The following is a 21854-nucleotide window of genomic DNA, read 5'->3' on the forward strand; positions in this document are numbered from 1 at the left end:
CAAATATTCACTAGTTATTCTCTTAGCATTTTAAAAGTAGACAGATGTTTTTCTGAAAGATATTGAACAAACATTCCTGGATATAGCAGCAAAACACATTTTTCGCTCTGTATATAAAAAGATGAACTGATTTTGAAAGAGTTCTTGTACATAAGCAATTAGAGGCTCCATATCCAAGTCAATTACTGGAGAAACACATGGAAGCAAAGTTTTCAAGTACGACCAGATATTTCCCTTCACTCCAACAATTTATTTGAAACATGGTCACAAGTCCAATTACTGAGCTATGGAAAGTCCAACTTTTTGCATATCTATACTGTGCAGTTCTACATTGCAGCAGAGTTACCTGAACTTGCTCATTTGCAGCTTACTTGGTTACTTCCAATTTTGTGTTCTTGACAAAACTTTTTTGCCTTGTATATGAAAAAATGGTATTGTTGGGGTGGGTTGAAAATAACAATAGCAAGGAGAAAGGTTAAGATTGTAGAACTATGTAAACAAATAACTAGAATCCTTTCATTTCTCTCTGTTCTCTAGGGTAAAATATTCTCCATGGACAATGGTGGTGGAAAACATCATCAAAAATTGTATCAAAATATGTATGAGCACAGTATATCTCTTTGATTTGCTATCAAAATGGTAGAAATAGCATACAGGGATATATCATTTTAAACGTTATCTAATAACTCCCTGAGAACAGCAGTAGGAAAATGTTAAGCATCTATCAGATCTGGATACAGTTAGATGATTGTGATAAATAAAAACACAGAATTTTTTTCCAATACAAATTTTCAAGTATTTTTTCTCCCACAGACCTGTTGGTATGGTAAGGATTCCTTTTTTAAGTGGATTCAAAGATACCGACTTTTTGGTTTTCCAGGACTCAGTGATGTCTATCCACAGGTGATCATTAAAAAGAAAAATGTATAATAATCTCCACATAATTGAATTTGTGGATCAAGAGAAGCATAACAAAATCAGTGATACCTCAGCACTTTCTGATATCAAACTCAACTAAAAGAGGTAAGAAAACAACACATAATGAGTCAAACGGATATCCTTTGTGTTGTTGGCCTGAAAAGGATTTGTTTGCATGGATGTTGCATATTTAGAATTCCAAGTGTAAAGATCCATGGGTTTCAAGTAGCTTCTGGACGCATTCAGGCAGGACAGTTACAGATAATATAATACTATCAGAAGTATCACTATGAACAAGTATTCCATACTGTGGTTGAAAAATTATCTCATGTAATTACATGTCACCAGTTGGTTAATTCTTTGATGTATTTAACATGAGTCTACCATAAAACAAGATAACTGGCTACAGTTGTGAAATTTCTTCGCCCCATGGTAACTTAGTGATTTCTTTTGTAGTTTATAAAAAAAAAAGCATAGTGTCCTCTGCCACACACATTTTCCAGCTGGGAGTTAGTTTTCTGTTCACTACATATACTCTATTCTAGAGCATAAACATATGCTTAGAAGATTGATTTTTACAAAAAGCTTTGACAAACAGGATGTAGCTGCCCAAAGTTTTCTGTTACATCAGCTGTAATCTCTGAAAAAGTAATTCAGCTCCCAGAGCAGAAAAGGAGATGTGTATGTGTCTCTTGCAACACAGAAATGTTCTTCTATTTTATCCAGATTTAAACACTTGGAGTCATGTTTTATCATTGGTACCTAATTCCAAAGAGACATAACTTGTATCAGTTCACAAAAAACAGAATTTCTGCGGACACGCTAGAGATGTATACAGGTTTCTGCAAGAAACGCAAATATTAGTATGAGAACTGAAACAGGGGAAAATACCACAGAAGCATCGAAATGGGAGCAAATTATTTCCCATTACTGTCAGTTTCACTTGCGTAGCCATAGTGCCCCCTAGCATTCAAAAGAGAAAATACAGAGCTTCAGCTCAAGTTAACAACTCTCAAACTCAGACCTGCCTTTTTTATTCAGAGAAAGGACAGTTTGCAAATGTGAGAAGGAACATTTCTTCATGTTAAAAACAAGTGGCTTTAATGGAAAGGACACTTTTTGCAGCTTTTATGGAGCCAAGTCCTGCAGAGCTGAGGAGTTCTGTAAAATGAGAGTAAAAGGCATTTCTGTGCTTTCGCAGATCTCACCTACACCACATATGCATTAGCAACACGCACACGATTTTGGCATAGGGATATGGATTTTTACATGCACAGGTCAACATATGTATTTGTCAAGTCTTTCTTTTCTCTACTACCAGGAAACATTTTGACTCAAACATCTGTATTACACAAAACTGTGCAAGATGAAGAATAAATTATGACCTTTAAAACCTAAGAAACTTTTCTCATTTCCCTAGAGAGCAAATTATTGTATAAAGAGGCAGCTTAGTATGCCTTAGAGCAGAGAAATCTTCTATCTAGTTGCAGATCATTAGGAAAACATCTTGGATAAGTTAGTGTTTCTTTTTACCTTTGCAGTTAAAAGAACTAAGCCTAAGAAGCAAAAGTCATTCTTTGTCAACTGAGAAATAGTCATTTGAGCTGTTCCAGTTCTGAGGCCTGTAAATAAAATTACATATAAACTCTATAGCTTTTCAGAAGGAACTTTAAATAAATAAATATATATTAAAAATATATATGCTAGATGACATAAAAAGATCTGCTTTTTAAAAGAAAACATTTACCATCAAATTACTATTCAAAATCTTACATGAAACTGCAACATAGAAAAGTAAGATATTTTATACATATAGTTAAAAAAAGGAAAAAAGAAAAAAAAAGCTTGATCAGTACTGCTAACTAAAGAAGACTTTACCCTCTCTGTATCCAAAAGGCCAAAATAAACTAGCAGGTCTACTGCAGATGTTTCTCAGAAAAGTGAATTTTGGAAAAGTGCCCCACAATTTTATTTATTTTTTCTTCCAGTTGCTAGGCAGGAAATGTTAAAATCCAGTTCATCAACTAGCACAGACAGATTTGCTGAATGTAATTTTCTAGTCTTTGTCAGAGAAAGGTAAGAAACTGAATTAGTCTGTTGTGCTAACAAAGCAGGCAGGATCCTGGAATTCAAAAATCCATCAGAATTGTCAAAAACATTGTAAAATACCATACGGTCAGATGAGATGATTTTCAAAGACATCAACTGGTCGCAGCATTACAAGCTTACTGTAACAAGAAGAAAAAAAGCAATCTTCAGTCAGCTGGACAACGTACAAAGTATCAGCATTCAAGTACTCTTTAACAATAACACATACAGAAGGAATTTAAAAGTAATGATCCAATAAGAAAAAAAGAGAAAAATTCCTTGCACAGAATGTTCTTGAAATCCCTCTCATTAGCGATCCAATTAGGTTTAAAGAGAATTAAAATAAAATACTGAAATCAGCAAAGTCCCTATTTTTGTTATAGGCATTTTTGACATCTACAGATTCAAAACATGGTTCAGAATGAAAAGAAACATGCCAAGACATATTAAGGTAAAAACTGAAAATAACTATTTTAGCAAAAAACAGTATTTAGGCAACTGTGTGACAAGCACACTAAAATGCTTGTAAAGATGTACATCAGTCCCCCAAAATATAAAGAGTTCATTTTCATCAAGAATCAGTTTACAGATTTTTTTCCTCAAAATAAAACTTTTTTTTTTTGAAATCTTGATCAAGAGATTTAAGAAATAGCTAGTTTGTCTGACTTAATAACAGAAATTATTTTGAAAGTAATTAAGTGCTGTTAGAGCAACACAGTGAGAATCCACCCTACTCCACTTAGAAATAGGATGATAAAGTCAAAATTGTTCAGATTTTCAAAACTTAAAAAATCAATCTAGGATTAAATCTGACATTACCTTTAGTAGCAACACTAGAACAATGATGAACTACAATAAACGGGGCATGTCTTCGGAAATCTATGCCTCTTTCTGTTACTTTGTGCATTGGCACAGCAGTTGTGTATGCCACGTGGAAGATCCCCCCCCGGCTCCTCCTATCCCAAGTATATTTAGTGGGACCTACTAGTCCAGGGATTAATTGCAAAAATACAGGGGAGACAGGAAATTTCTAATCAAAATCACTTCTTTGAGTCAAAAAGAAAATCCTGCACATCTTCTGATGTTCTATACTCATTAGACAACTGACAGCTACAAAACCAAGAACATATGAAATGCATTTTCCTCTTGGAAAAGATACAAAAACTGAATTATAAAAGTCTATACTAAACTACCTTCTTACCTGAGGAAATACCTCCATTGTCAATAAAGTTAAAATACATGATCATGTCTGAAATTCTACATTTTGCTTAATGCTATACAGAGCATTAAGCCTTCCCACCTCCCATTAAATAGGTAAATCCTTAGGAAAGGACTTGAGGCAATTTCTTTCATAAAAACCAAGGTTAAGAAGAAATCCAGAAACCTCAGAAACAAATAAAAGGATTAGACACTTTTCCTCAAAAAATACTTGGGGGGGGGGGGCAGGGGGGAGGAAACGGCAGCAAAGGTTCCATACAAATACAAATGACCTTGTCCAGTCAATTTAGTATTATGACACTGTCAACTTCACCCAAGAATCCCCAAATAAATATACAGTTATTAAAAGTTACCCAAGGGCTGACAATTATAGTACAGTTTACTAGTTTGGGGACCTCTTCAGAGTAGATGGTCAACAACCAAACTGAGTGTTTTACATGAGGTATGCTCACAGGTATTCATGCTAGGCTCTTCTCGAATACCTAAGTTACCTGGTAATATTTTTGGATTCCTTGTCTAATCAAGGGATAGACACTGTTTTCAGAGAGTACTTTAGAACAGCAGCATAATTTAAGTGTCTAAAGTTATATGAATACTTTCCAAAGGCTGCTTTTTATATTTAAGAAATAGTCTTCCTTGTAAAATAAGTCACATACCTTGTTTCACTAATGAATACCTCATGTGTTTCTTTTCTGTATTGATTTAAGTGAGTTTTAAGAGAAGAAAAAAATATTAATAACACTAGAAGAAAAAACTATCAATAACACTAGCTATAAGTACTGCTTATAAGTAGTATGCCTGTTATTTTACTGTTATTCTATCTACTGTTTTGTAGATAGACCGCTGCAATTACTGACTTCTGTTACTTAACATTTTCTGTAGTTTAGCCAATATGGTTTACTACAATATTGTCACTGAAGTACATATCAGATCACATCTTATTCAAGTCCTTTATCATCTACCTAGACAAGAAAATACCTTCTTAAATGTTTACCTTTTTTTCCATAGAAATTTGGAAAAGTTTTCTGGGGATAAAACAAGATAACCCGTACTTGGTGTTTCAGACTATCAAAATCCATTTGCAGAACTGTTAAAAAAAAAAATAGAACGATTTAGCTAACCATAGCAGAGACATACTTGAGGAATACATCCAGCAGGATCAACTAAGAAGGGAATAAAAATCAGCAGGATGCTTGGCTGGTTCAGACAGGGGAGGACACTGCTCCAGATGACAGAGATTTCACTGAAGGCTATCTTAACAAGGCTCCAACTGAACGGAAACAACAGAGATGGTTAAGGTAGCAGCAAACAATGGGGAACACAGCTAGGCAAAGAACACAAGGACAGAGCAAGCCAAAAAAAATTCAAATCAAGTCATTTGATAGGGATAGAAATGCATACAGAATCAATTTAGACTGAGAGAGGGAACGGAATAGTATCCAATCACAGATTTTTTTTGACTGAAAACTAAACATCTGGGTTCATTTCTTAAAGTGAGAGTAAACCAAACCATTTTGATCCTGGTGGTTTTCAATAATTCAAAATGATGTAAGTAAACAGTAGGGGACAAAATACACATGAGTAGGAATTCCCTCCCCTTTTTTTTGGTGGAGGTGCGGGTGTGGAAAAGAACTTTAAAGGATTTATTCTCCTTACAGGTATAGCAGGATTCAGACAGTTATTAAGAAATGAATCTTGCATGGATGTGTTACCAGTCTGAATCCAAAACAAGCAAGCAAACAAGGAATGACCATGTTAAAGCGTGAAATCTCTAAAGTAAGGAAAGATTAAAGTAAATCATTACACACTAATATTTATCGTTAGCTTGGATTATGGCTGATGGTCAGTGAAGAGGTGGATTTGAGCAGCAAAGCATGCTATGCAATGACCTTAAGGTGGCATGCACAGTCTTTACCCATGCTGTACCTGTTCTGTAAGACAACGTATAAAAAATTTCCATCTCCTGGACTATCAGTCTGGCACCCTTCAGATGTACTAAATTATTAAAAAAGAAAAGTAGGAAATCTTGTATTTAACCCAGTGAACTAGAATAGTTCATTCGGAGCGCTGGATAAAAGGGTTCTTAAAATATTTTATTTTGCCTGAAATTCAGTGTAAAAGGAAATCATTTTCCCAAATACAACTCCTTATGGCAAGATTTAGAACTTACTGTAACAAGCATGGCAGTCGATTGTGAAATTTCAATGTGAAACTTGTACAAAAATTAAGTGCATAATGTGCAACAAGATATGCATACACACAGAGACATTAAAACAAAAACAAAAAACCACAGGATCCAGGCCTCCAAAAACCTTTAAACAACTAAAAAGCACAGAACAAAGAAAAAGTCTACAAGGGAAGTCCTATCTCTGGGATAGTACTACTTCCTGCCATTCCTGTTTTGGAATTAAAAAAATTAAAAAAAAACAAAAAACAAGTTTAAAGCCTAGCAGTCCCCCCCACCCCCAAAAGGAAAAGAACAAGGCCTAAGGAAAATTGACTATTAACCAAAGTACTGTCCTTGACATCTATTTGATAAGTGAGATAGCAGCTTTGTATTGTACTCATTAATGAGTTGATGGGAAAAAAAAGGAACTCTCATACCTAATAAGTGGCCTTTCTTGTAAAAAAGCAGCAGCAGAATGCCACTTAAGGGAAGGAGAAACAAGTTCTTTAAGATGAGAGAGCTCCTTTACTGCAAAGGACTGGGGAGTTCCTCTTTCTAAGCAAAAGACAAACTTCAGATCTCACATAACAATGTCCTCTTAGAAAGCTCCAAATAATTAACTTTGTGGAGTCAGAACTGTACTAATACTTCACATATGTACATTAATGAATATATACGATATAGCATGAACTGAGTATCTGCCACATACTGCTTTTGAAATGGAAAAAGATAATTACAGACACACAAGAATAGAAAAGATACGTTAGCGTGTGTAGGCTTAAAGTTTTTAGACTAATACCTACCAAATATGCCACTTCTCAATGTATTTTTAGACTACATTTCAGTAGTGCATCTATCATTGTGGGATCAAGCTTTCTTCTACAGTTGCACAGTGTAGGTAAACAGAATGAATTCCTTATTGTTGAAACATTATTCTATTTAGAGTTTGATTTAATCAGTTTTAAAATTCAGAAGACATGCAAAGCTTTTATATGGCAGTAACGTACGCCTGTGTGTAATTGAAAGGAAACTTCTCTATTTCAAGTTTTATTTTTTTATAGTCAATGTTACGTTAATGTAAGAAATAGTGATTAGAGCTCCTTTTGTGAACATGGGGGTGGGGGTTGCCATTTGGAATGGTCTTTTTTCTTTTTTCTTTTTTTTTTCTTTTTTCTTTTTTCATTATGAAGGACCATTGCCTTAGCTTTTTTGGTTATTGCTTTTTTTTTTCTTTTTTCTTTTTTTTTTTTCTGAAGACCATTCCATTTCTTTATTTTTTTAACATCTTAAAGTCATAAGGACTTATATGCAAAGCAGTCATACACTTTATCATTAAAACCCATAGGTAAAATACGTACACAAATCCAACAAAAGGCTAGTACATAGTAAAGCCTAAGCATACTACTATGCAATATTATGAATACATAACTTTAGAGACTTCGGTTTAGTACTGTTATCTATTCATTTCTGAAAACATTCACAAAGATTTTAAATGCAAATTTTCATTCCGTATCTGGAATAAAACAAAAATTATCTATGTTATAACAACTTTTGGCCATTTGTGTTTGACCAATTCCGTAAATTACAAAGAACCCAAAGAATTCTGTAACTTTCTGTAGAACTATGTAATAAAAACATTGCATATGTTCCTAGTATGATGTCTTTAGCAATCATTTACTGAAATGTAACTCAAACATCAATCTCTCAAAACATATAACTGATCAGCTGCTTTTTAGTCTATATCCGAATCCAACTTCACCACATTTAACAAAACCCTTCTTATTACAAAGATGCAGAAGTACATTAGGTAATACTAATGCAATGCAGGTGCAGTTCTAGCATTATCAGTGATCAGTTGAATCATCTTCTCCACGAACGAGATTCATTATCCTCCTCCTCTTCATCATCATCTTGAAGCAGTGAGTCATCCACCAGAGATTCCTCCTGAAACTTCAAGGGAAAAATGTGATAGTCTCTATGTTAAGTCAGAATATGTGAAAGATCAGAAGGCAATACATAAACTTCTGATTCACGAGATTTAATAAAGAAAATAGGTATTCATTTTTTAAAAGGTAAAAACAGTGACACTTTCAAAAAAGCATAGTGTGTATACATATATATATAAAAATATATATATAAAATTTTATAAACAGATGGCAAATACAATTTGGTTTTCTTGTTTTAAGCAGACTTCAAAATGACCAGGAGATATGTACCTTTCTGATTCTTCACTATATCATCCATGCTTGAGCTGTTACGTTGCCAGGAATTTTAAGATGCTGCACTGAAAATTAATGTTAGCTTTCCCATGTTTGTAATAACTTTGCCTCTTTTCACTCCAAAGAGCTTAATCTACCTGTGCCTCAACAGCACAAAGTTTGACTCAGAATCATTTTGATTTTGACAGCTTAATCAAGCTCAAAACTGATCTTCCTAATCTTTATAATATCAGGGGAAAAAGAGTCTTTACAAAAATCTAGAAAAAATACATTAACAGATTTTCAATTTCTATACTGGCTTTCAGCAACAATAAAACATGTCAACAGACTACACAAATACAGCTTTGGCTCACTAAACAGTTCAGGCCAAGAGTTATGGGCTTCAGAAAGGCAAAGTTAAAAAAAAAAAAAGAGAGAGAGAGAGATGAACAGCGAGTCATGTTTCTATTTTGGCCTAAATATAGACACAGGGTGTATATATGAACTATCCACTGTCTCAGAACTTTTTAAAGATTACACACTTTGCACCAGTTTATGTATTAACTGCAACAAAAGGACTAAAACACCAGGATTTGCTTCCTAGCAAAGTCTCTTAACTATTAGGTTACAGTTATGCTCTTCCTTGCTTGTTCCTCCTGTCCCATGAACTGTAGAGCCTTTAATACAGAATTTCCAAGATTCACAGGAGGACGGCTGAGAGTGAAGTTAGAAAACCTTCCAGAGAGATGAGGCTCTAGGATGAGAAAAGCCTATAACTAAGCCCTCCCTCTTTCCAGTAGGCTGTTCTACAAGAGGGAGAAACTACTATCTTTACCTCTGCTTATGGAAAGTTCATTTTAAAAAGCAGCTCTGTTTACACGTTGTCTGATCCTAACAATGTACGCCAGGGATACTGTGGGCCAACCTAAATATGTAGCAGCCTTATGAAGATTTAGTCTCCTCCCCATGTGTCTAGATGTCCAGCAGGCTAAAATATAAGGGGCAAGGAACCACTCAGCCCTGTCAAAAAGGAGTTCTGGGCTAGTGCGCAACGCAGAACTCGAAGGTGCCCAAGAGAAGGGGGGCATCAAGGATGATCACAAGCATGGAACCACCACCCTATAGAGAAACAACTAAACAGATCAGGATTCTTTGGCCCGGAAAAAAAAGTAACTTGGGGGAAGTATGACAGAAGTCTGTAAAATATTAAGTGTCTTAGAGCTAAGGCGAAGAAGGAATGATTTTTTTTATATATATTTTTTTGATACAAGAGAAACAGGGTATCAAAATTAAAGGCGAAGGCAGCAAGTCCAATCAACAGGTAATTATACTTGGTATGCACAGTTAAACAATAGCATTCCTTGTTGCAGGACATTATAGATGCTAAGTCTATTCAAGTTTCAAAGAAGCCCAACAAATTCATGGAATAGGTATCTAGAACAAGCTTTCAACTACAGAGACACTACCTTTCACTCAAGAGGTCCCTGAACTGCAAACTACTTATGATTAGAAGAGCAGGTCTACAATTGGGTCTCTTTTTCCCAGGAATCTGCTGTTGACTCAGTATAGTCAACTCTTTTGTTAGGCATCCAGAAGTAGCAAGTAAGACACGTAGCCAGTTTAGGTGCTTTCATAATTAAGTGGCTGCTCACCAGGGATTTTCTGGGCTGCAGTTTAGACTCTACAGCATCCAAGTCTAAAAAAGCCTTGCTTCAAATTTTCATAAGCAGACTAGGAGCCCTGGTTTATTACTGTTCAAGAACATCATTCTGCTGAATCACAGAGTCGCACAGAAATGCAGAACGGTTGAGGTTGGAAGGGACCTCTGGAGATCATCTAGTCCAACACCCCTGCTCAAGCAGGGTCACCTAGAGCACATTGCACAAGATCGCGTCCAGGCGGGTTTTGAATATCTCCAGACAAGGAGACTCCACAACCTCTCTGGGCAACCTGTTCCAGTGCTCTGTCACCCTCACAGTGAAGAAGTTTTTTTCATGTTCAGATGGAACCGTCTGTGTTTCAGTTTGTGCCTGTTGCCTCGCGTCCTGTCTCTGGGCACCACTGAAAAGAGTCTGGCTCCATCCTCTCAACACCCTCCCTTTAGATATCTGTACACATTAATAAGATCTCCTCTCAGCCTTCTCTTCTCCAGGCTAAACTGATCTAGCTTATGATCTAGCTTATTTTCTTTAACAACAAGGTATTTCTTAGTTTTACTCAGGTCTTAAGCCTACTAACCCTATTTATCTTACTATTCCTTAGGTGAACTAAAATGACAGAGTTTAGACATGGAAAAAAAGAAGGAAAGCTTTTTCATATGTTTGTATAATAGCTGCTGTAAAACAAAGTTATATAAGCAGCATGATGAATTGCAAGTCCACAGAAACTCAAGTCATGTTACACATTTAACGAATGCATGATTGAAATTCAGGCCAGTGACTACAGGAAAAAAACACCCTGCTCTAATCCTACATAAGTAAAAATTTTAAACAATAGGGCTGTAGGATTTCTTTGATGCAACTGGTTGAACTTCAGCAAATGAACTTTATGTTCTTGAACTGGTTCATCCAGGACCTAGCAATTGTAACACTATACCGTACTTCAAATACTAATTTAACCAAATGCTAGAAGCAATGCAAAGGTCACTCAAGGAGAAAGAATTTCCCAATGATCAGCAAGTAAAAAGCCATTACATATAGAAATCTGATGAAGGTTGGAGGGACTAATTCAGTTGGAGAGAATTCAAATAAAATACAATCCTGTTATATAGGTAAAATAGTATTTTTGTATTAGACATTCAGTATTGTAAAGATTTCAGCAAGCACACAAAGGAAGTGAACATCTAGGGTTTTGATCCAAGATCAACTCATATACATTTTCCACAAAAATCATTAGCCAAGGGCTAACTGCAGAAATAATCCTGAGACACACAGATGAAAACAATTAAATTAAGAAAACAAAATTTGATCTCAGGAAAAGTATTAGAAAAAAATCAGCAGATAATAAATAATAACAAAGATCTACAACAAAGGTTAACATCCAAACCATGAAATTACAGAAAGTTTTAGATGGGTCCAACAATTCACAAATTACAGAAAACAGTCTCATGCAAGTCTTCTAAGTTTTCTTTTCATACTTGATGAGTCTTGTTGAAGAGGACGAACATCACCTAAAACAGATGCATCCCACCACCAAAACTGTTTTTCAACAGACAAGAGTTGTCAAATATCTAAGGCCTCAGGTCTTTTCAAGAGTGTGTAAATCTATGCTCTCCCTTTACCAGAGCGGCCAGTGCATATAGCTTGTTACTATCTTTCCCCCTTTTCCCCCTTCCTAACACAACCAAGAAGTTCCCTAATGTTCAGTATTTCCAGGTGGGGGTAAAAGATAAATCCCACTGTATCTCACCTACCAATCAATTTGTACTTTCCTTTCTTTACTCTGCTGACATGTTTGTATATCCTTGCATGCCCTTTCCTTCATTAAGTAAAACAGAGATGTCTCAGCTTCTCAATGAGACCTCTCAATAGAGTCCTTCAAGTAACAAACATTGATGTCAATCTTCAGAAGCAATATAACCCTGAAGGAGAAGTGACAAAATACCCAAGATCCTCTACAGATTCCCCAACACAGCCTCATGCTTACTCACATCTTATTAAAAACTGAACACCACAAAGTGCAAAAAGATTAACTGAACTTGGTCATATCGAAATTTAATCTTGTGAAACAGCTTCTTTGGTAGGTATGCCAAAACATCACAGAGCAAAGATGCACACAAAATATTATCACAAAGTCAATCAAGGTGTACTTCTATTACTTCAGCTACTCTACTGCTATCACGTAGATACAGTTAACTCACAGCAAATGAATTAAAAGGAAGATTGTTTAACTTTTTCCAAGAGGCATTTATTTTTCACAGTTCACACTATAAGTATTTTGGGCATAATGAGCTAAACACATCATGAGATCTTTCCCCACTATTTCTAGATTAATCCAGTAAAGCTTTATCGTCAAAGCTTTACTATCTTTCAGTCCAAGATCACACAGCATCAACTTTTTTTTTTTTTTTTTTAATCTGTATTGAATCCACTGTGAGTCCTTCTTGCACTATGAAGGAGGCTGCCACTCAGCAGGGGTGCTTTAGCTGTCTGAATGATGTTAGCAAAAGTTCTAAAAATATTCCTTCACCTGTATCCCCAAAGAGATATCCCTCTCTCTATAAAGGAAAATTAGATTCTGAACTTCAATCCTCTAAGAAATTAATGCCTCAAGTAGATTGGACAAATAACTGTTTTTGGATAAAATCCTCAACTTTTTCGGGCAAGTTCACACCCCCACCTCTAATTTTCTAAATATACCATCTAGAACTTTTTGTTGTGTAAAAGATGAAACATTCCTGCAAAGAAAAGTAAAATATCTGGACTATCAATAGGTTAGAAAACAAATATTATATTTACTGATAAATCTATTTACTGATATCAAAGATGAGAGTCAAATTCAGGAACAGAAGCATGAATTCACAGATCATTTTCAGAAAAGTAAAATGACAGACAGACAATATTTCACCTTAAACAACAACAACAACAAAAATAAAATAAAGCTTACTTCTTCTTCATCAGGTTCAGCTTCCTCTGTTTCAACAGCCGACATGTTAGCAACTGGTTTGTTCCATGCCAACTTTAACTCCTGTCCTTTAAACCGAGATCCATGAATTGCAGCCTAAAACAAATTAAAATTTTTTAGTTTAATGTTTCTTAATGGAGGAATATAACTTTCAGTAATGTTTCAATGCCAGAAATAAACTAACAGTCTGAGGTTTTTTTTGAAGAAAATCTGAGTTTTAGTTAAGTTCATAAACTCTCTCTGAACTATTGTTAATAGGTTAGATTTGAACAGATTTATTAACTACGCAGAGAATTCACATATCCATTCAGGAAAATGACTAAAACATAACCATAAGAAAATAAGGTTTGAAAATCATAAACCATTTGGTGATGTGGATAGCATTTTGAACCTAATATCTTCCTGCTTTTTTATTGTTTTTGTGGGTTCTTCACCTTTCAAAATTTGACACAAAAGATGAAAAAACAGTTAATGCATTACTTACTGGAAAAAATAAAGCATCCCACAATAAAAATGATTTGATATAAAAAAATACACTTTGTGATTACAACTTAATCTACTGGAAAATGTTCCACTTCCTGTAAAGCCTTTGTAATTGAAATGTAAAATTTTTTAACTTGTGGGATATTCATGCCTTTCTAAGTACCAGATGCATTAAGTGGTTGCTTTGGAAATAGTATGTTCAAATTAAAGTAACATGAACTAGCATAAATCAGCGTTAGCAACATTCCGAAATAACCGTCACAGTCACACAAGATTTATAGTACAATCTGAAAGTACAGCATAATGTGAAATGTAGAAACAATTACATGTTCAATGACATCTGAACATGAATTGTGTGATATTAAAGTCTCCAGGTATAAATTTTAAATCTGTACATATAAATTTATGATAAATTTAAAAGATTCTATGCCTATTAAAATGCAGCTCAGGACCTTTTTGTCCATGGTCTCATCACAATGTCACACAACTAGAATTTTTAAAAGTACTTATACATGACATTTAGGTCTAGAAACAACTTGTAATCTTTGGAAGAAATTACTACTACATAAAAATGCAACATTTTACAGCAGGGAATCCTCCTCTTCCTTCCAGGTTAAAACATATATGGTCATATAGCTTAAGCCTTTTTTCATTTAAGAAGGTAAAATATTAGCTACATTTACTTCACAATCAGCTTCAACAGAAGTTTTTGATGATTACATTCTACTTCTGTAACTTCTCCAATTACCAGTCTTGAAGTCTGCTTTACTAGAACATACAACTTCCAGACAAATATATTTAATATATTAGAATATCTTAGGGAAAATATAGACGTTTACTGTATTTGATCAAACACATTTTTCACAAAATTTCAATCTAAAAATGATGGTGCAATTAGGCACAAACTCAAATGAAAAGTTTTAACACTGTCTTTAACTGGAAGGTGAACACATCACACACCGATCAGGAATTTTGATCCAGCTCAAATCTCTTTCTAAAGCATGTATTCAAAACTTCTCCTTGATACCGCTTGGCAACTCTCCCTATTCTATTTGAGAATGACCGAAGCAAAACATACTGTTGTTCATATGGAGTGAAACACATCACCAAAGAAAATGCACACAACGTTGCCTTCCCCTTCTCCCCCAAACACGTCTCCCTTTCCCCCACCAATACCTTTCTGCATGCCCTGCATTAACCCGTCTCTTTTTCAGGTGCTTCACATCTCTAGGCCTCCATGTTTACTTGCAAAGTACTCCTGTCCTGTTCCCTGCTTTATTGGATACATAAATTTAGCTCTGTAGTGCTGATCTGAAGTGATTCTCCATACCAATTTTTAACAACAACAACAAAAAGTTGTAACAATAAAAACTGTACTTGGCTGACAAGAAGTTATCTCAAGAAGAATTTCTGTTCATAGTAAATATCCGGTCAACTGTTGTGAATCATACTCAATCTAGCATCAGTAAAAACTTTATTTGGATGGTCCGTAACAAGAAATCACTTCCAGGTCTTCTAGTTTTTTAAGAGGCAGTGTAAGTAAGTTCCTCTCAATACTTAATATATTTCTTATGTAAGCAACAACTAGGAAGCTGCAAAACCTGGTATCCAAATTTAGGAAGTGCCGAAATTAAAACTTCAACCTTAATTCAGTCTGCTTGTGTATACGTTAGTTATGACCACTTTTACCTGTGATCAGGTATTTCTCATTCTCCATAGAACTCATCTTGTTCACTGCCAAATCGCATTCCTTCAACAGACAGTTGTACAGTTCTGCTTTTTTCACTTCATCATTCAGTGAGAACACACATATACTATGCACCCCCACATTATGTTTCCTTTTTTACAGAATAGTTACAATCTCGATATAGTAGTGCTCATCACTATTGCATCTGTCAGTTTCATAGTGTTTCTATGCTTCTTTAATTCATCTTTGGGAAATGCCTCAAATTATTTCTCAAAATACATAACCATTCCTCTGATACTGTATGCATTCAAACTACAGCTCCCATTGACTTGCATCGTAAATAGTGGTATTTCTGTAAATCAGGTCGCTGGTCTCTCAAGATAAAGCATACAAAAAGAGCAAATTTTGGCTAGATATGAGAATTCTATTTGAGTAACTTCCACAAGAACAACTTTGTGGAAAATATAAACATAAAACGAAATCTTTTTATACAACCATATTAAGACCATGAACCCATTTTTTCTTCCTTCTGAAGTCCCCATTACTTTCAGAATACTCCTTTCCAACAGTGATGCAGGAATTTCACAGAAAACAATATTTTGCAAAACAACTGTGCCTAGGTTAATATACTGCCTGGAATACGGACTGAATAAGGCAGACATCCCACTGGGCCATATATATATATATACACACACACATATAAAATTTAGGTGTGTGTGTATGTGCATAAATATATGTAATCTATATATAAATTTACATATATATAAAAATTAAAAAGTCCTAATGACCCATATGTAAGGATGCTGAATTACAACATACCTCAACTTTTGAATTACCTACCAAATAATTCATTTTAGTCTCTAAAAGTTACTTCTGTGATTTCCTAAATTTTTAAGAAATATGCTAAAAAAGGAAAATCCCATCACATGAAATTACATGTACATTATCATAGGTCTTCAAGCAAATGTAACTCCAATTCATCACAAACAGAATATACAGGACCACTCTGTAGAATGTCAGTTAAAGCTTGAGGAAGACGGTGAGATACAAAGTCTTCAGATGAAGACAACTGGCAAGTAAATAAAGATAAACCAAGATATCCAGCCATGAATTCCTACATATTCTTCTTGATTTCTCTCTTACATCCGGTACTTGACTGCTTTGTTATAAACTTCCTCATTTACTAAGAACTTCAGTAATATCCTGGTTTGACAGATTCGTTCTACGTTGTTTAATCTAGAAATAAACCTTTGTGTTAGACTTGTTTGAAAATACTCAGAAGCATTCAATTATTTTATAATTACAGCAAATTACTATATTTGATTGAATTTAGTACAGGCAACTATGCAAAAATATTTTTTTTAGCAAAGACTATACTCACAACTTCAGCTTCCGCTCTTGTCTTAAAGGTAATCACTGCATGGAGAGAAGAGTCATCTATCTGGCAATCTTCAATTTCACCATATTGCTTTTAATAAGAAAAAAATAAGCTCAGTGAAATAGTCCTCCCACCCCATAAATGTTGTCCTAAAGAGAATGCCCTAAAAATCACATTAAATTAGAATAACGTACCCTTTTACAGCCTTAATGACAATCAGAGCACTTGTCTTTGCAAGGAATACTATTATTTTTACATACATTGCTAAAACACAAAGTGCTGTAGCCTTTGGGTTTCCTGATTGTAAATATACAGACATGAAGTAAAATTATGACAGATAAAGAGGTTCTTCTGCTTCAATACTTCTGTTCTGATCAAAAAGAATGGATCCTGAGATGACTTCATCAATCTATCATGAGGTGCTTCCACAAAGAGATTTATTAGATATGGCAAAATGAGGCAAAAGTTTCAAACAACCTAATTTCAGCATCTAAAGATCCTGTTCCAATTCTGTAACAGTCTCTATGGTGCTGCTACCTTTCTGCTGCCATCACCAGGAGCTGCAATGCCCAACATAATTGCACAGGTGGAGTGCACTGCTGAAGGGCAGAGATGTGATATTGTAACAGCTGCTTTAGAGCTTTGTAAAAGAGAAGTTTATCTCAGCGCATTTCCACAGAATTTGGAGTAAGTTTAAAAAAACAGCAAATCCCCAGCTTTTGAAATGAAACAACTAACCAACTTTTCTCAGTGTTAGCAGAGTATAACTATCAATATAATTACATTCATTGAAGCTAATAATTATTTGTTATTTTTTAAGATTATTAAAGTCAGTAAATTTAATACTGCCTGCAATAAAACCACCTAAGTATAAGAAAACACCACATTCTGAGCAAAACTATGACCATAAACTGATGCCACACAGCAAGTTTCTAACAGTAGCAGATTCTTGTTCTTCAGAGGATTTTTATATTCACCGTCAGTAAAAGAATACGACACAGTGAAACGCATGAGCAAAATTTAATTTAGCAGTATTCACATGGCAGATTAAATCACAACATAAAGCTCTGGATTAAAAACAAGTTTTTTTTCTGTCTTTTACTCATTATTCAAACCAACCTCACAAACATCCCATGGTTGACTAAGTAGACTGTATTACTTCATTTTAATGCTAAAAGTCCCTAGTCTTTATACCAAAAATGTGTAAAGTTAATGCTCAAATTTTCAGTCTATCATTCACCTCTATAAAAAGCACTTTGCTTCCCTTTAGTACATCTAATTTATATATGTGTGTGTGTGTGTGTACAAACATACAAACACCCACACCCACACATACAGTCTGTTACTGGAAACATGACTCCTAAAGAAACCTAATATAATATCTGTATTTTTCAGTAGAGCCAGATCTTTTGTTGGCTTTTGATCTTTTTGAAGAGCTGTTTGCATGGCTGCCAGACTGGAAATATTAAGTACAGTGACTGGAGTAGAATTGACTGAACTTATTGGCTCTTGCATGTCTACTTTCAGAGAGGACCACTGCAATTAAATATTGAAAAAGAAGAAGAGGGAAAAAAACTCACCCATGATTTATGCCAATTCCATGATATTCTCAGCATTCATTCAAGAAATACAGATGTCCTTCTATCATAGGCTTTTGAGAGGACAAAGATTTTTTTTCCCCTTCTGTTCAATTCTCACTTTATTATATTTGCACATTAAAAAAAATTGCTAAAAATTATCTGTCAATTTTTGAACTATCATTTTTTATAATAAAAAAATAGAAAAAGATTGTAGAAAGAACTCTGAATTCTCAAGCTTATATAGATGAAGGGACAGATTTTTGTGGCTGTCCTGGCAAGGACTACCAATAGTTGCACAGTTCTCACTTTTAGTCTTAAATTCAGAAGGTTAGGCAAAAACACGGAAGATTTTCAGATCAACTTGATATCATAACAGATGCAAAAGGTATTTAAAAGATTACAAGTATCGTGGAAGAAAGTAGCATGAATACACAGAACCATGAATAATTATATTTGTAAGCAGCCGTTAGGATATTTTATGAAAGATAAATGGACTACAGGGTATTGAAGGCTGAGTCCTGAATCTTTCTTTGTTCGCACCATCCCCTAGGTTAATTCATCTTTTTATGCCTAAAGACTTGCTACAATTTTTACATATATCCTGTTCTGAATAACTGAATATTAGAAGTCATTATTTTATACTCCAAAATTTTCCCACTTTAAAAAAATAAAAAAACAAAACAAACAAAAATCCCCAAACCCAGGGTTTGTAGATGGTATGCAGTTGCTACTATAACCAGTTGAACCAACAGTAAAATTTCTCATTTTTTCACCTTTTTCTGATGCACCCTCTTTTTCAAGAACAGGAAGATCATGATATAGATTCATTTCTAAATAATATCACCAGATAAACTGACTCAAGAAAAAACAAGTCATTGATTAGAATTATTCATTTAGCACATCCAAAGAACAGAAAAAGTGAAAATACCACATACCGCAAAATGAGGAAGAAGATCTTCTCTGTCGCTCTCTGTAAACGCAGAGATTTCTAATGCCCTAGGTCGATGATCCACCACTGCATGCACAGGGACTCCTCTGCCTCTACCCCGGCCTCGTATTCCTCTACCTCTGCTACGTGATGCACCCCGACCTCTTGCATGAACCCCTCTACCACGAACTGAAGAAAGAATCCCTCGTTTGGCAGCCTAAGATGTTTATACATAACATACTGATGTATTACAATTCATAATCTAAATATTTAGTCAAAATTAATACAAACACATATTCTGTTTCCTAAAAACAAACAAACAAACAAAAAAACCCCACCAAACAAGCCTCAGAGAGACCAACTTACATATCTTAAAATAACAAAAGATGAACATGTTAATAACATTAAAAAATAACTAATACTGTTAAATTATTAACAGATCAAAAATAGGATGGGAAAGGAAAAAAGAACAAGGTAGAAAAACCAGATGTCAAAAGAGTCCTTATTCATGAGAACAATTCCTCACAGGAGATTGGAACTGCAGTCCAACACCTAAACTTCATTAACAAATTATTTTTGTTGTGGTAACAAACGACTCAGTTTTTCTCCTAATTCTCAGCCAGGATTTTTAATCTAACAAGGACAGAAGCAGCATAGTGGCTTTTGACCACAGAATTGTGAGGTATAAAACAGAGGCCCTAAAGAGCACCTATAAGGACACAGTATGCTCTAAAAATTCTGCTCTACGTAGCCACTCATTTCAACTCCCACAATACCTGTGTTTCCCTTCCAGAGAACAGGCAGGCACTCTCTTTAAGAAAATTCATAAGGCCCAATGACAATATCTGACAGTTGGTTTTTTTTTTTTTTTTTTTTTTCAATTTGCAAAAGTTGCCTTAAATTCTAAAAAGGCAATTTTAGAGATTTAATCTCAAAGTTTGTAGCATGCATAAAAATATTTTTTAAAACCAAATAGGTCTGATTCAGGAATCAAAATGTCAACCAAAATCACTATAACAAAGTATTTTACTATATATCCTACACAGTGTTTACAAATGAAACACTGATGGCAATAGTCTAATGCATGCAAATAATATTAACCATGAACAGAACAATCTATTATGGCTTTTCCATTCATGACATTATTGAGATAACTATACCATATAAATAGCTCATGCTTTTTGTAAAAGCAAACCTGTTTTTTAACGATTTTCAAGGGTATGATAACTGGAAAAGTTAAAAAATTAAGCTGCTTCAACAAATCCAAATGTATACTGTTTGCATTTTCTCACAATAAATTCAGGGCCACCTAGAATAGAATAGTAGGTTATGAGCCACAGAAGCAACCTGCAAATACTGTAGGATTTAAGGTCACAAAGAGAATGTGTGGATAAAAGTTGTTCTAAAGAACTCATAGGTGTAGTGAAGATTCAAACAAGCATCAAATTAAAAAAAAAAAAAACAAAAAAGGGATTCGATGCTCTTATAAATCACAAAAGGGATACATTTCATGCTATTCCTTGAAACATAGTGGTGTGCTTTACTTATAATCCTAATTTTTCTGCATCTGATATGATCAATATTAGCTAAAAGGCCTCAAAATATTTATTTTTATTAGCAAAAATTATTTTTATGAAATAGCTAAATTAATTCTTCTTCATAAGCAGAAGTATAGACTCAATAAGAGATGGAGTAGGATTAGCACGTCCAATTAGCATCTCCCTTTATCCTGTGTGATTATAGAAGTACTGTTATATTCCAGATCAGTCAATTTATATAATTTTAAAAATATATGTTTTAAAAATACACTTTTAGTGTATCTGCGAAATACTTATTCAAGATTTAGAATACATACTGTTAATGTACGCTTTTGTATCATCTCTGTTCAGTTGGCTTGGCTTATTAACAAAGATACTTTAACAATTACCAATGCTGCATAACAACTGCAGTTTCAAAGCATGCATGATGCAATCTACCATATGTATGTGCACTGTGCTCATATGCACTCATAAACGAATATCCTTTATATATTCTCTCTATATTCTCTATTCTACAGAGAATTTCTCTCTCTCCCCTATATCCTCTGATATCGACTACTTAACAGTAAGATTTCAAGGTAAAAGTTAGCCGAGGACTATTAATCATTACTGTCAATCTGAAAAGCTAGAAGACAAGACCAAACTTCCTTAAGACGAGAGGAATTTAAGCAACAAAGCTGAAGAGCAAAAAGAGACAGAATATCATGTAAGTGGATATTGCACAATCATATAGGCAAAAAAAGTGTAATACAGCATGGAATAACCAATACCATTCAGAATTGGTTAAAATAAGACACATTTGAAAAATCTTACAGAATCTTCTGATTTTTTTAAACAAGTCCTTTAACAGAAAGCATGTGGCTCTGTACATTGAATACTTCCTAGGACAACATGTTTGCATGTTGTAAGTTTACCTTCTCTTGAAACTAATTCTATACTACTACTACTTTTGGGGACTTTGACTGTTTTGGTTAATAGTAAGAGGATACTGACACCTAAAAATACAAGAACAATCAGGTAGTGTTTGATATCAAACACAGCACCACCT

The 21854-nt window shown here is 34.5% G+C and overlaps 1 protein-coding gene across 3 annotated transcripts in view; it reads right to left on the reverse strand.

Annotated features, from left to right (window-relative positions):
* Positions 1 to 6296: 6296 nt before the first annotated feature.
* The window catches only part of RBM26 (RNA binding motif protein 26), a 61790-nt gene continuing 46232 nt past the window's right edge, over positions 6297 to 21854 (reverse strand). For all 3 annotated transcript variants that reach the window (XM_067293145.1, XM_067293151.1, XM_067293136.1), the window contains 4 exons: positions 19276 to 19485; positions 16764 to 16850; positions 13195 to 13308; positions 6297 to 8341 (listed from right to left, as the gene is read on the reverse strand). In XM_067293145.1, the coding sequence (XP_067149246.1) occupies positions 8252 to 8341; positions 13195 to 13308; positions 16764 to 16850; positions 19276 to 19485 (501 nt within the window). In that variant the 3' untranslated portion in view covers positions 6297 to 8251. The remainder of the gene's footprint in view (positions 8342 to 13194; positions 13309 to 16763; positions 16851 to 19275; positions 19486 to 21854) is intronic.

This window comes from Apteryx mantelli, chromosome 1, assembly GCF_036417845.1.
Source record: "Apteryx mantelli isolate bAptMan1 chromosome 1, bAptMan1.hap1, whole genome shotgun sequence".
Taxonomy (NCBI): domain Eukaryota; kingdom Metazoa; phylum Chordata; class Aves; order Apterygiformes; family Apterygidae; genus Apteryx; species Apteryx mantelli.